We start from the raw sequence: 16,188 nt of genomic DNA, 5'->3' as shown, positions 1-16,188 counted from the left end.
GAGATACGAGGGAGGGAGAGAGGCGACAGCTGAAGAGGGGGAGACAGGCAACAACCGAAGAGGGGGAGAGGTGACAGACGAAGAGGGGGAGAGAGGTGAGAGACGAAGGGAGAGAGGCGAGAGACGGCGAGAGGGAGAGAGGCAACAACTGAAGAGGGGGAGAGCGGCGACATACGAAGAGAGGGAGAGCGGCGATAGACGAAGAGGGGGAGAGAGGCGACAAACGAAGAGGGGAAGAGGGGGTTCAAGGACGTCCGTTCCGTCACTGGGACATCTGTTCCGTTCCGTTCGGTTTACTTCAATGGACCATTGGCAGAATGAACGAATGATGGAATCGTGAAGATGACAAAATGGTGACTAATGACGAAAATGACAAAAAAATTTCATCGGAAGGATAACAGAACGCAAGTTCGTTCCGTTCCGTTCCGTCCGTTCAAAAGCGGCATTCGTTTTCGTCCTCCAGCTCAAATGGAGGACCTACGGTTCCGTTTTGGCCCGGCCAAACCGGACCTCAGTCCTAGATGTCCAAACCTATGAGTAATTGTCAAGTGGAAATTTGAGACATCGGTCTTCACGATCAGGTCAAAGGTTTAAAGTTGGTCAATCAACCTGTTAATGATGATATACACCCATTAATAAGAGTATTAAGTTTAAAACTATACTATTAAGCCCCTCACATTAATCCGTTCTGGTGAGCAAAACAACCCACCAAAATCAAATGAAAGAAAGTTTAAAGAAGAGAATTAAAAAATATCTTTAACTTTTAAAGAAGTTTTGCACTCGACGGCCCAGCCCAGTATAAATATAATCAAAACGGCCCAAATTCCTTTTCTCTGATCATTTTTCCCGCCCACAGATTTCAAATATCAACGAAGATGGTTTCTATGTTTCAGAGAGAGAGAGAGAGAGGGAGCGAGAGTTGCAGAACAATGGCGGAGAGAGTGGAGGGAGAGGAAGATGGGAAGCAACTGGCGCTTAAGATTGCAAGGATTCTGGACGAATGCAGGCTATCTCAAGCAGTTCATCAGCGCAAGCTTCGGGAACTCTCGGCAATTCGATCCACCGTTCAGTTCGATTTTTTTTCGTCGTTTATCCGTGCTTTGACACCACTATTTGAGGTCTCGCAGAAGACCGCCTCGGCTGAGAGGATTGTCCGATTCATTTCTGCTTTTGCCGTGCGGGGGGATGGGAAGTCCGATCGCGTCTCCTGCAACGCATTCCTTCTGCAATTCATGAGATTTCTTCATGTGGCGGCGCAAGCGGCCAAGAAAGGAGCACGGCTCCGAGCGTGCCAGATTATTTCTCAGGTGACGATTCCTTTTCAGTAAATGCCTGCGGCCGTTCGATTCATGTCTTCTTTTCACGTTTTTTTTCTTAATTATTTGTTTTCAAAGAATTTTTGTAATGCCAGTCTGATCTCACTTCTTCTCCGCTTTTCCCTTTCGATTCCTGGTGAATGATGTTATTTCTAGAAAAAATCGGCCTCAATTACAATTTTTTTTCACTAGAAGTAATTTTACCATCTCCATCAGCAAATCGAGGCGTTTCAGTTATGGTCTGTGAGCGTATCCATCTAATCTTCCGAACGTATCCAGCAGATCTTACTATACTCCAGTATAATTCTCTACATTTTCTAAGTGTTGTGACCATCATGATGTCTATACTGCTAGATCTTACTACTGCTGTCAGATGATGCTGATGTGAGCGATGAAGTCTGGGATGATGTCATTGAATCCATGAAAGAACGTGTCGAGGACAAGGTTCCTGAAGTTCGGATTTGTGCTGTTCGCGCGCTTTCACGGTTTGCAAACGATGAGGAAAGCTCTGATATTGTTGATCTTCTCCTCCGTGCTCTATCCCAAGAATCAAGCGCGGTACTTATCTCATTAACATCGTCTTTACTCATGATTTGGCAGCTTTTTATGCCTATATTAAATTTCACCAATGAACAGGAAGTTCGAAAAACGATTTTACTGTCCTTACCTCCTTCAAATTACACATCAGCATCTGTCATCAGTCGTACACTTGATGTTCACGAATCTGTGCGAAAAGCTGCGTACGGGGCTTTAGCATCTAAATTCCCACTGCAAAGTCTCAGGTTTTCATGTTGATTAATATTTCTAAATACTTACAAAATGGGTTTTGATGAATTCTCATGAATTCTTTTCCTATGATGTTCAGCATCAAGCTTAGAACCCTAGTTCTTCAGAGGGGTTTGACCGACAGATCGCCATCAGTGAAGACCGAGTGTCTTAAGATGCTGAAGGAAGTCTGGCTCGCCAAGTGCTGCGATGGTGATCCCATTGCTCTTTTAAGATATCTTGACGTGGAAACGTATGAATCGGTCGGGGAGACGGTAATGGAAGCTCTTTTAAAGGACGGAGCTATTCAAATTCATGAAGGTCAGAGCATTCGGCAATTTTTATCATCAAAATCCGACAACCCTGAAGGTAATGCGACGCTTTGAACCACTGTGTTCCATTATTTATCGACCCCAATCTTTATTACTCAACCTGAAGATTTCAGTTTTAGGATTTTGGACTCAAGTAACGATACTAAACCTTTTGAACAAAAAAATGGTTCGAATGTTTAAAACTGATGCTGCCAATATTTAAGCAGAAAAAAAGGTTGACTCTAAATTGTTATTAATTCTGAACATCAGGGGAAAAGGAAAGCATGACAGGAGTCCAACTTATGGAGCCAGAAGTTGCATTTTACTGGAGGACAGTATGCAGACACCTGCAAGTTCAAGCAGAAGTATGATTTAAAATATCCACAATTTCAAAACGCATTCTTTGAGGCCTAAAACGTATGGTTCTTGTGTAAACGAGCAATATCTCCATCAAAGTATTCATCTTTAAGTCATGACCCCCACTTTAGTCAACACAAGTTAATTCCTAATAACAAGAGTATTAAAAAATAAATCGAAATTTATATTTCAGGCCAAAGGCTCGGATGCAGCGGCAACAACAGGCGCCGAGGCTGCCGTCTACGCATCCGAGGCTACGATGAAGAACGACCTCCTTGAAAGCGTCCTTCCCGCCTGCGTCTCCCACTACATCGCATTGGTCAACGCCCATCTCTCTGCAGGTAACCATTTTCAACCGTCGGACTACGATCATCAAGCCCGGGGATAGTAATCAACGGTTGTCTCAGGTCCGAACATGCGTTTCTCGTCGCGTCAGCTTCTGCTGCTGGGCGCGACGCTTGACTTCTCCGACGCGGTCAACAGGACCGCAGCGGGCGGGTTCGTGCGCGGGCTCCTGTGCCGGCCGCTTGACCACGACGTGGACGAGATGGGCGAGAAGGTCCTGATCGGCGACGGGATAAGCCTGGGGGGCGACCGAGACTGGTGCGGGGCGGTGGCCGCGCTGGCCAAGAAGGTCCACGCCGCCGCCGGCGAGTTCGAAGAAGTGGTCGCGGCGGTGGCCGCCCAGCTCGCCCGCCCGTGCCGGGAGCGGACCGCCGACGCCATCGGCTGGAGCCACTGCCTAGCCGTCGCCGGCCTTCTTCTAGAGAACGCCGCGTCCTACCGCACCCTCGCCGGCCGCGCCATCGAACCCGCCGAGCTGCTCTCTTCTCTGCTGCTCCCCGCCGCGAAGCATGTACACGTGGACGTCCAGCGAGCGGCCACGAGGTGCCTCGGGCTGTTCGGGCTGCTGGAGAGCCGGCCCAGCGAGGAGCTGGTGAAGCAGCTCCGGCTCGCCTTCGTCGGCGGCGCGTCGGCGGTCCGGGTCATGGCCTGCCGGGCGCTCCTCGATCTGGTCACCTGGCATGGGCCGGATGAGCTGGACCGGGCCATCGGGCCGGACCCGGACGTGGGTCTGCTGGATCTGCTCTACGCTGGGCTCGGAGAAGACGAGGTCGGCCCGCCATGCGAGCCCGAGACGGTCCAGGGCGTGCTCGGAGAGGGCTTCTCGAAGATTCTTCTTCTACATGAGCATTATCCGAGCATTTCCCCGTCTCTGCAATCTCTGATCTTGGGCAGACTCATTCGCCTCTACTTCTTCTCCGAGTCTAAGGACCTGGACAGGTATCGCAGTCCGCTTGTTTTTTTTTTTTTGGTTTGAAATTAGTTGACCTTTTTCTCTCGACAGGTTGAAGCAGTGCTTGTCGGTCTTCTTTGACCATTTCCCTGCTCTCTCGGAGGCCAACAAAGCGTGCATCTCGCGGGCCTTCGTCCCCGTGATGAGGTCAACGTGGCCGGGGGTCAACGGCGGCGCAGGGGTAGGCGGAGCTCAAGCCCGGAAGCGGGCGGTCAACGTTTCCCGTTTCATGCTACAGCTGATGCAGACTCCTCTCCGAGCCAAGGCCGAGGAGAAAGAGTACAGCCCTGGGGAGTCAACCTTCGACGTGGAGAACGGCGAAGAAGGCCTCGCTATTCGCATAGCCACGGAGGTAAAGATCAAGTAAAAAAAAAAAAACTGAAAATTCCCAGAAATAGGACACGTGGCGATAACCCATCTGCTGGTTTCAGGTGGGGGGTTTCGCAGGGAAGAGAAGCGCCGCCGGGAGAGCGTACGCGGCGGCGCTGTGCAGGATCGTTCCGGCCCTTAAGTTCAGGAGCTCGCAGCAGGAGGCGATTAAGTTCATGGGTGGGCTTTTGGGCCCCTTGACTCAGGCCATGAAGAAGGACAAGGAGCTAGCGAGGGAGCTGGCGGAGATGGCCGCCGAGCTTAGATCTTTGGACCGAACCCCCGGCGAGGACCTCCCGGCGGAGACCGCCGCCCAACTCCGTCGTAAGATTTCCTTTAATTTTATAAGATTTTCAAGATGTTAATGTTTCGTTTTTAAAAAAAGATTTTCTGAGCTTTTTCCGGAATTATTGTCTCAGAAAGGTTGCAGCTGGACGAGGAGCTGCCGGCGGCGACTGGGAGGAGGGGAAGAGCGGTCCGGGCGGCTTCTTCCTCTTCCTCTTCTTCATCTTCCTCAGAGGACGAGAGAGTTTACTACACCCCGGCGGCGGCGACGGCGACGGCGCCGCGGCCGGCCAGGAGAAGCAAGACGGTGGCGATGAGCAGGATGACGGCCCGCGACGACGAAGACGACTCGGACGTGACATCCGCCGACGAGTCCGTCATCGACTAGCCACCTCAAGTTGGCTACTTGTCGACGGTCTTTCTCTCTCTCGTATGCACACGCGCACTTTCTCTCGGTTCTGTAGAGAGAGAAAGTGCGCCTGGCGGAGTTCTCTCTGGCCGAGTCTCCTGGGCTGGGACTGGGCCGAATTTCTTTTTTCTTTTCCTTTTGGGCCGGGTGTGAAAAGTTTTTTTTTTTAAATGGCAAAAATATGGTGCCGCATAACTCAAGATCGGTCCAGCCAGCCCTTTCGATGCTGCCCTGGGGGATTTTATTTATATTAGTGTTTGCAAGAGTTTGTAGGCTTGGAGTGAGCTTAAGTATGGGAATTTAGACATGGATCCCGCTCGTCCTTGCTGATGAAGGCACACAGTAGGCCTCGGAATGCAGAAGCGGAATCACGTCTTCTGAAGGTGTTGGTGCGTATAGGAGAGGAGGATCTGTTATTTTCTTTGTCAAATGCAGTTGTTGGAGCTTCACATTGCAAGTTATGAAAAGAAGTTTATATTATTTTTGGTGGAACTTTTGTCTACTCGGTGTGTAGTTTCATTTATATTTATTTTTGGAAACAAAAAATTGTCATGGTTTTGGTGCATTAGTTGTTGATAAGGCTAAGTTTTGGAGTTCAAAATCATTGAAGGTTAGGTTCTTTCTTGCGTCCATTTTTTTGCTTGTTTGTTTCTAGTCTCTCTTTATAATTACTTCGATGCGCTCCCAAGATCAGTAAAGATGAAGGCCAGATGAAGGGAGAAACTTCCTTTGCAGTATAAAGTATGATTTGCATTATTCCAAAATTAATTTAAAAATCATAAAATATGTTTTCATTAAGAGTTCAGATTCCAGTTATAATCTATACATAGTCATCTACTTTTCGCCATAATATTCTGTCTCTATTTAAGTTTTAACTGTTGCCATGTGATTTTTCAAGCCCGACTAATTGTTGACTATCAGCAATCAATATTAAAAATCTTCCAAACACTAGAATGTACATTTTTTCACTTAAAGGACATTTCTGAAGGTTTTAAATAAGTTAGAAGTGAAAGGTCAAAGTCTCTATCAGAAGTTATTTATATGGAGATAATGACAATTGATTTTCTTGACAAAAAAAATGCATCTGATAAAAACTATTCAGTGGATCAAGTGCATGGACGTCCTAGATGACATGATAAGATCATCCTTGTCCATTGTCGCAGTTATTTCATCACGTTTGACTTAATCCCTTCTCGCATTGTCCCATATGATAAGACGGTTTTTTCATCTGAGGACAAAATTAACATCCCATCCATGTCAACTCAGTAGGCCCTGCATAATGCACTTTATGATATTGATACGTTTTTCTTCATTAAAGTTATCTTGGTGGAAAAAATTATTGATTCACAATGTCTTGATGCTAGAAAGTATCTGAACAGATTTATTGTCTAGACTTCACAAATAATGTTGGTGGATTACCAGTAACATCAAATTAAGTCAATCATAATGTGCTTTTACACTTGAATTGTACCACTTATTTTCAGGTTAGCAAATACATTATTCATCATTTAAGGTTGAAAATACAGAATTCAAATTTATTTGATATATATATATATATTACATTTTATTGAATTTTTTGACTAACCCCACTTGCCTCCTTGGAGTCAAGTTGAATTTTCTCATATCTTCTTGGAGGTTCAATTTATATTCTGGACCTCTTGGCCGTTGGGAGAAGTGACAACAAGGTTTGTGTTATCTAGTATATTTAATTTAAATTTTATTGAGTAAAGTATTGTAGAATGTGCCAAAGATGTCAAGCTTTCCAACACTACAAACCACATCTAAAAATTGGTTGTGTGGCTGAAGTTATTGTGAATTTATTGCAATGCATGTCAACTTGATTCAACGATGCGGATTCAACTTGATCAGCCGCAACCAAACCGATCGTGAATTGGTCCGATCAGCCAACTTAACAACCATGGAGCAGACCTCTAGGCCGTCGACTAGTGCTACATGTTGTCCACTCAATTTCATATGCCCGCCACTTGCACCACAATGTGACAGCACCAGGGCACCAACAAAATGACTCTTTAATATTTTAAATAAATATTTTCCTTTGAAAAATCACAAAAAATCCCAAAATCATATTGAATTAGTAAAATATAATAAAAATAAAATGAATATTCATTTATTTTTAAAATTAATTCTAGTTTATGTGAATTTGTTCTCACTGAAATTAATACCTATAAAAATCAGAGAATATAAAAAAAATGTTTAAAAATATATAAAAAAACATTTCCGAAAAAGAAATTTTACTTCGGCATTACCTGCTCCCAATGGCTTACCTTGTAATAAGTGTGAAAAATTTAATGAATATTCCTGCATAAATCAGATATAGAAATGAGAAAAAAATATATATGAAAAAATCCCGAAGTAATGATTAGATACATAACAAAATTATTTGGCATTGAAAATGACTGGTAAAACATCAATACCACCTTAGAAGAACAAGATAATATGCAATATTAAGTAGTCCATGTTTTATTATCAACTTGACACATGAAAAGTTACTCACTATATTTAGTTAGGAAAATAATGTCAACCCATGAATTTAGGGGAGAAACTAGGAGAAAAAATATGGTTAGTGGCACTGGATTTGTTCACCAATATTATCATTTTTTGGAAAATAATTATCATTTTTTCTTAAGATGAAACTTCCATGTTTTTTATAGAATTTGACTATAATTCAGAATGACACATGTTATTATAAAATATCTATGAATGACCATTAAGTGTGACACTTATCCAATTAGAAAAATATTGTCCTGAGAAAAATGATAGAACACAACTTGTGAAATCAATTGAAAATGCATTCGTCAAGTCTTAAAAGTATCCATAATTTGTTATGCAGTGCAGAAAAAAGAGTTGAAGTGGGCCGTAAGGAAATCTGAGACAATTATAATTCTAATGACCTGAGGTGACTTCTTCATTCTTCTTTGAGGATTTTTGACAGGTTGATAAAATATAATTAATAATTCATGCATCATTTTTAAGGGAAATCAACATTCCAAATATTTGAAGGCACTAGGATCTTCCAATATTACAATGCCTCCCTCTACTATTATTACTTGTTTGCATATCCTCCCCTGAATTTAATGGACCATTATGGGTAACAACATAAAATTAGATATTATTTTTCCTACCCTCCAATAATTTGTTCTAAAAATACTATCTGTATGAAAAATTTAGCATATGTAAGACCAATTGGGAGCATACTTTCACTGAACGGTAGTTTTAGAGTCTATCATCAAAGATATTTATATATATCACTTTATATAAGATTCCTCTAATATTCTGGATCAGTTTGGGTTCAAATTTTCATTCTGACAAATATCCAAGGAAATTAAAGTATATTATAAGACTGGGGAATTTGGATTGATAACATTTTAAGTACGTTAAATATTATACCAAATTTATCCATCAGTAATTAAGGTAATGAAGTTTACCAAAAGTTAAATGTTAAAATACTAAACTTTTGTTGAAATCTTTCTAAAAAGGCCTTGATTGCAGAAAAGGCTATTTTCTTAAAAATAGGTTAAGTCTGAATGTAGGTTTGACTGGGCATATCATATCCCACCAATATGAATTCAAAATAAAAAAGTCCTTGTAATATTTCTAAAAATCTCAAATCATAGAATAATGATTAGATACTAAATTTATGTACTGAAGAGGTCAGATTAAAACTCAAATTATTGTAGTGGGTTATTCAAACCATTAAGAAATTTAATCCATGACATCTATGCTGAATCCAGGGGTGATTAGGAATATTCAGATTAGGAAATGTTCGTCCGATATCCGATATCGGACATTCGATATCCGATATGTGGAAAAAATTGGGCGGTGTCTGATATCAGATATCGGATATCAGACTGATATCGTTTGGCAGGTGAAAACGTATATCGGGGACGGATATCGCATGGGTAAGGATGAGACGGATGCCAGATACGGGATATCGGATTTTGATATCCAGATATTGGAACTGGTACTCAGATTTCGATATCCAATATTAAGAGGAAAAATCAATAAATTTCATAATTTCAGATGATTTATGTAAACAACAAGAAATGCTTTTCCTATTTGTTATCTTGTTTACTATATACAACTCAAACTTTTTGTTTTCTTCTATATGGGATAATAGGATTCGGAGTTCAATATTAAACTCCTAATCCTTTTGTCCCATATGGAAGAAAACAAGAATTTTGAGTTGTATATATTAAACGGGGTAGGATATATATTAAACGAATTAATAATACATTTAATATATATATATAAAGATAAATAATTATTATATTTTTGGTCGTATAATAAATACACCTCAGAATTTTTGTTTTCTTCCGTGTGGGATAATTGGATTCAGAGTTTAATGTTAAACTCCGAATCCTATTATCCCATATGGAAGAAAATAAAAAATTCGAGCTGTATATATTAAACGAGCCACTAAATTATTCAGAAAGTTTTCCGCTTACCTGCTGCCCACGGATTTCCTTTACAAACTATGTTAAGATGACAACTACGACGAATTATATTTATTTTTACAACCTTTCTTTGTTGGATATCAAAATCTGATATCCAACTCCGATATCCGATATCGCCTTTTTTCTTGAGAGATGGAGGCAGATGATGACATCGAGACGGATCTCGATATCGAGTATCGATACGGTAGCCACCGATAGCTGATATCTGATAATCCAGAAAAATTGGGTAAAATGTGTCGTTTAATTCCCAGATCAATCCAGTAAAATTTATAACCCTTGTTAGACTATAGAGAAATTATAGTAGTGAGCAAGGGGTCGTCCACAGGGAGCAGGAAATAAGTTTAGTAGAATTGTTATCAAGAAGATCTCTTTTGTGTGTTTTTCTTAGTAGAAAGAACTAGTGATAAAGAGACACTTAAAATTATAAAGAATTTGATAAACTATAGTGAAATGAGACAGAAATGCAAAAAGAAATGTAAAATATCCTAAGAGATGGTTAAAAAACGTGAAAAAGTTACAAGAAGTAGCGCCCGTCGGCGGCAGCGGCGGTCTTCGCGGTGATGGAGGTTCCTCCACTCAAACTTGAATATCCGGAGCTGCAGACCTCCGTTTCAGGCAATCTTGGAGGCGTTGGAAAGAGGAGACACAGGCCTATCCTTCTGGATAGGTTGCTGGTCAATCTGGAGTGGAAAAAAAGAAGGAAACTTGGCAGGGAAGAAGGGGGTCGTTTCTCTAGCAAGGGACTCTCACCTATGACAACGGTTTACAGGATTCCTGCAGAGCTCCTCTCTTGCCTGAAGATTCCTGAGCTGGGATGTTGCTTCTATCCTCTCTCCACTCTCAAGATCAAGATCCAGAGCTGAAAAACTCCAACAATTTCTCAATAGAATCAAGATCCCTTACAAAGAGGAGGAAGAGAAGCTTAAGTAGGGTTTCTTGGGACCAAATCTGGGCTGTTGATTCCTGACATGGAATGAACGACCAGATTTGGTTCTGGGGCCCTACAGCCACGTGATAGGCCCCCCTCCAATCATATTACAGTCTTCAGAAACCATTTTTAGCTAGATAATGATTCCTCCCTTAGTTAGGATTTCTTCATTTTCTCCTTGATCCTTCCACATTGGGAGCTGCTTTGGTTGGTTTCTTGACTCTGTTCCTGGGCTTCTCTCATAGAATGGGGCCCATGGTTTTGGGCCTGTGTTGAGTCTCCTGAAGTCCTCTGAAGAGCCCAGGACCATGGCTTCAGCTCCCTTCAATTTCTTCATGCCGCCTCCATCATTTGAGTCAGTCTTTCATCCTTCATTCAGAACACTTCATACTAGCATTAGATCTTCGCCACTAAACTTGATGAGTTGAGTGGGGGTTAGTGGTAGAATTCGGGAATTAACAGCAATACTGAATCAGGGTGAAAATGTGAGGAAGACATGAAGATCAGTTAATTAAAGTATATACATGTATTTAAGTAATGATAATGACGCATTTTAGCATAGAAATACATATAAAATCATGTGATAATCTGGGATTATCAATATCATCATCTGATATCCGGATATAAGAAAAAACAGATACCAGAAATTTGATTTCTGGCAACCGGTACAGCATTTGTCTCGATACCGGCATCAGGACGAGAGATCCCTAATTCAGATCTTTCCCCGGTATTGGAAAGATAAGCTAGAAAAGCTGGATATTTAAGCCATTATTATTTATCATTTACCGCACATGGAGACTTTGGCATCAGACTTGGAGGCTTTTTCAAAGCTTTATAATAATCATTGTAGACAAATATACCTGATAACATGATATTCATAAGTTATAAACATATACAACTCAGTAACTTGATTTAAATATTATATGAATAAATGTTATCGATGATAATTTAAGAATTATCATAAAATTTTTTGGTAAAACTCGTATGAAATAAAATTATCAAAAAATAACATTACTAGAAAATGATCCCATCTTGACCACTTAACCACCTCCGTGTATGTCTTACTATATCTGAGCTAAGCCATTTTTGAATCTCATGATTAGAGACTCATAAGCCTTAGTTAACACATTGTCTTACATCCATAAGATGTCCTTGGTGTCTAAGTTCAATATATCACTTATAAAATCGTGAAATGAGTCAATCTGGTTGACATTTAGGAATAATACTATTAAACAAGGCTCATAAGGCCACTTCTTTCTCCTGTCTCTCTATGGTGATTATTCCCACGTGGGTTAATCTAATTACTCTCACTCTCTTCTTGCCTATATCAAGGTGTGTATCCTTGCATTCTAATTCACTCAATACAATCATGTTTCACATTGTATCAGAGAACTAGGCTGCACTGACCCTCCTGTCCTCTCTTTCATTCTCCGATCATCCTAATTGGCGACCCTCCACCTACACTCCAACGACTCTCTAATCGCCGATCTCAGGCCACCGCACCCCTTCAACCGGCCTCTCCTCGTCGCTGGCATTCTTCACTATGATTGCTCATCGTCGTTGGTAGCTGATAAGCCAAAAATAGGGGTGAAAATTACGCAAATTTTTTAGCCCTTGTCGTTGTGAATTTTTGGCTTATGCAATAAAATTTATAAAACTCTACTTAATATGTATAGTGATAAGTATGAGTGTCGTCCAAGGGAAGCAAGTAGGAATTTCAATTTGATTTTATTTTTGGTGTTTTAGATCCTAATTAGAGTGAATTTGATCTTCAATGAGGATCAAGTCACCCTAATTAGGTGAGAATTTAGAGAGGGGGGTAGAAGAGATGAGATGAAAAGAAGAAATGTGGGCTCTAGATTGAATTAATTGATCCAATTGGATGGATCAAAGAATTCAATTAGAGAGGTTGGAAGAAATTTTTGATTTAAGTTTTGGTTGGTTTTGAGAATTTGCTAAATCAGAAATAAAAAGGGAAATCTTAATCTCCTAAGAATTAAAACTAAATTTTTTAGAGTTTTCTTTTGGAATGCAATTGAATGCCAAGGTAAATCCCTCAATTTCTCCTCTCAATCCTAATCAGGGCTTGTACATGCCGCTCAAGCCAAGCGATTTAGAAGTTCAGATCAGAATAGAGATGAAGAAACAAACAACTTAACCTAATTCATTCAAAATGCATAAAAGTTCAAATACAATCAAGGAAAAAAAGTACCAGATAACTTGATCCAAGCTAGAGCTCCTCCCTGTCTTGCAGCTGTGATAGAGCACCATCCAGAATGAGCTCCCCCTCTCAAAATTTAGCTTTTATACTTAGGTTATAGGGTAAAAATCACCATTTTACCCCCTTTTAGCACTTAATATTTATCTATCAATGTAGGCTAGATCTGAATGATCTAACCGTACAGATAGAAAGAGGGGATCAAGACGAACAAATCCATAAAAAATCATCTCAATCGAACTTCAGGATCAAAAGTTATTAATTAATCAATTTTAAACCAATTTAATCCATTGGATTTAAAATTGATTTATTTATTAGTTTCGTTTTTAAACACGCAATGACGTGTCGCTCTCTCATTGGCTGGCGCATTTTGAATCCTCCTTTTTGCAGAAAAGTCCTTAAAAAGCCTGGAATTGCTTTTGGACACCGCCCAAAAGTAATTGCGTATATGCCCCTGGCGCACTCTCTCTCCTCCGATTTCTTCTAAAACATTAAAAATATATATTAAAAATTGCAATAAAACCCTGAATGATTTTAAATAGGATCTTTACGCCTGCCGTGGCGACCGAGAGCTGTTTTCAGGGTCTTTTTGCAACGTTGCCCCGAAAAGTCTAGAAATTGCATAAATACATTTTTTTCTCTTATAAATATGCCCTTTTTTCATAGAATAAATGCATTTCTTCTTGAAATAAATCCCAGAAAATTCCTAAAACTTCGTAAAAAATTCTATAAAATTCTAGAAAATTCCCTGATTAATTCCCATGTTGATAAATGTCGAAATAAACTTTTTAATGTGCCATTTTCATCCAAAAATAATTATTTCGAGCTTCAATAAATCCTTAAAAATTCATATAATTAACAGAAAATTAGGGAAAATCAGAAATTACTTGGAAGCATTATTTTTGTGTAAATATATGATAACAACCCAAATTTAAGCCTTTTAAATGCATAAATCATGCTAATAACATGAAATAAAGACCGAAATTAGGGTGTTATCAGTAGCCTCTCGCTGTTTGCCACTCTAGCCGTCATTGGCATCTCCTGTCATCGGTCCTCACGGAAGGTCTCTCTTCCAGCCACTGGTGCCAATAACATCTCTAGCCGTCAGCATCTCCAGGGGTCGGCATCTCCAATAGGCGGCCTCCCCAGCCACTGTTGGAACCCTAGCTGCCGGCAGCCCGCACTGCCAGCCCTATCGCCGGCAACCCACACCGCCATTGGCATATCTAGCAGGCGGCCTCCCTAGCTACCGCCAAACCCTGCAGCCCGCACTACTATCGCCGTCGACACCTCCAACATGCGGTCTCCCCGGCTGTCTCCAAAACCCTAGGCGCATGCCACCGCCATCATCTTCAGCCCTCGACGTCGGCACCTCTACTGGAAGCCTATGCTTCCTTTGGAAGCCCACGCTGCTGCCGCTGCCGACATCTCCACCGACCTCTCCAAACATCGACATACCTAGCCGACACAAAAAAGGGGAAGGGGAGTCATCTCAGAAGCCATCCATTTCCTCCTAGCCGTAGGCCACCACGTTGCTCCATCCAGTCAGTCATGTTGCCACAACAGCCATCCTCTCGCCGACCTGATGGAGGACCATCTGCGAGCCGAAGCACAAGGTCAACCCGCGGCGGCACGCCAACGACCACACCGTGAAACCCGAGCCGATGAGAAGGACCTTGCATTCAAGTATACAACCTGACGCTGTCCTCCCGGCGAGTTCTTTCTTTTATGCATTTTTAATTTTCCCTAGACTTGTGCGCGTGTGCGTGTTTTGGGAGGACCTTCGTCGTTTTTGGGCCCCTCCTGGTTTTTTTCCAGACCTGTTCTGGGGGTCCACTAGGGGGGAAGGGATTGGCCTTTCTGGACCACACCTTCCCCTACAATTACAGGGGTTACCCTTAGGGTACCCTCCCCTCTCTCTCCCCTATATAAGGAGAAGAGACGACTGATTAGAAGTTGCTGTTATTGTTGTTTTTTTTTTTTGAAGAATGACTCTTGTAGTTAACGCTTACCCTTGAGAAGGTTGCCGTGAGTTTCGCAAGGAGAGAGGACTCGTCCGAGGGAGACTGGGCTTCTATAGTGACGAGGAGCTGGAGCCGTCGCTGCTACGTTGTCACCGCTGACCGTCTCTGCCGTTATGCCGCACCGACCGCCGACGCCGGAGGGTCCCCGCGCTTCGCCGCCGCTGCCATTCTCCCCCCCCCGTTTTCCAGGGGGAGACAATACCACATACGTCGCTGCGACCATGTGTCTCTCCGCTTGATGCACCGGTTCCTCTTGACGTAGGCGGGTCGTCCGACCGCCCTCCATCGCCCAGACGAATCCCGAGCAGTCAGGGCACCGTCGTGAGCTTCGTCACCGGAAGAGGAGAGGCTCGCCGAGTCACGGGCGACCAGACTCGGTCCCGATTGTTGCCTCTTCCCAGCAACTTGCAAGTATCTTCACCAAGAGTCTGTCTGGACTCTCCTATGACACAACAAACACCAAGCTGGGCATGATTGATCTATTTTCTCCAGCTTGCTGGAGAGTCTTAAACAAGGCACATTAGGCCACTTCTATCTCCTATCTCTCTATGATGATCAGTCCCACGTGGGTTTATCTAATTACTCTTTCTCTCCTCTTAACTATATCAAGGTGTGTATACTTCCATTCTAATTCACTTAATATAATCGTGTTTCACAAATATCATGTAGGGATTATATGGATCAATTTAGTGATTTTTTATATCAAAAGAGCACCCACCATATGTCCTTAATAACTCTACACTATCTGAAAGAAGATCAAACATACTTATCGTGTAAGTAGGATCAGATAGTGCTATTATATCCAATTAATTTGATGTCCATCAAATTGGAACAATTAAAATACTGAAAACATCACACGAGAATAATAATGAATAAATATTTCTTTTAATCAAATAAAATATGGTAATCTAGTTCTATCACTTATGTCTTCTCAAGGCATTAGGTAAATGTCACATATCATTTTAGCTCTCACAATAATTAGAGCTTCAACCATTTTAGGTCTTTTACATGAAGTATTATACATGATGAATCTTATTATTCTGGTATAATGGACCTCCCTAAGATTTTTCCCTGTCCTAACATGTTTGGTGATGAATCCTATGTTCATGGATTTGGAGAATGCTGATAACCTTATTGACATATCTCTATAGATCTATTTTCCCAATGCATACATTGCTTCTTCCAAATCCCTTAATGAAAAAAGATATTTGACAGCCATTCCTTTATTGAGGACAATATTTGTACATCATTATCAATGATTATAATGTCTTCTGTATAAAAATATGACAATTAAGATAGTAGTTGTGTAACCACTGGTTTTGATGTATACACACATGGTTGATCTTCATTCTCATTCAACACATAAGATTTGATCACTTAGACAAATCATATCCCAACTTAGGGAAACTTTCAGTCCATAATTGCACACCTTGG

General features: G+C 41.6%; 1 protein-coding gene and 1 long non-coding RNA gene across 2 annotated transcripts; one reads left to right on the top strand and one right to left on the bottom strand.

The window, feature by feature from the left end:
* Positions 1–860: 860 nt before the first annotated feature.
* EMB2656 (ARM repeat superfamily protein) lies at positions 861–5,309 on the top strand. The gene is made up of 10 exons (XM_078588665.1): positions 861–1,307; positions 1,671–1,874; positions 1,953–2,098; positions 2,182–2,450; positions 2,663–2,757; positions 2,943–3,090; positions 3,157–4,033; positions 4,098–4,398; positions 4,478–4,739; positions 4,835–5,309. The coding sequence occupies exons 1-10, from the start codon at positions 876–878 to the stop codon at positions 5,086–5,088; spliced, it is 2,988 nt and encodes a 995-aa protein (XP_078444791.1). The 5' UTR covers positions 861–875; the 3' UTR covers positions 5,089–5,309.
* A 4,737-nt stretch (positions 5,310–10,046) lies between these two features.
* LOC144713768 (uncharacterized) lies at positions 10,047–10,629 on the bottom strand. Its single transcript, XR_013584140.1, has 2 exons — positions 10,335–10,629; positions 10,047–10,243 (listed from the first exon to the last, which is right to left on the bottom strand). It is a non-coding gene; the product is annotated as an uncharacterized LOC144713768 (long non-coding RNA).
* Between the last annotated feature and the right edge of the window lie 5,559 nt (positions 10,630–16,188).

The sequence above is a fragment of the Wolffia australiana genome, chromosome 16 (genome assembly GCF_029677425.1).
Source record: "Wolffia australiana isolate 7733 chromosome 16, ASM2967742v1".
Classification (NCBI taxonomy): domain Eukaryota; kingdom Viridiplantae; phylum Streptophyta; class Magnoliopsida; order Alismatales; family Araceae; genus Wolffia; species Wolffia australiana.
This window is presented reverse-complemented; position numbering and strand designations above follow the sequence as displayed.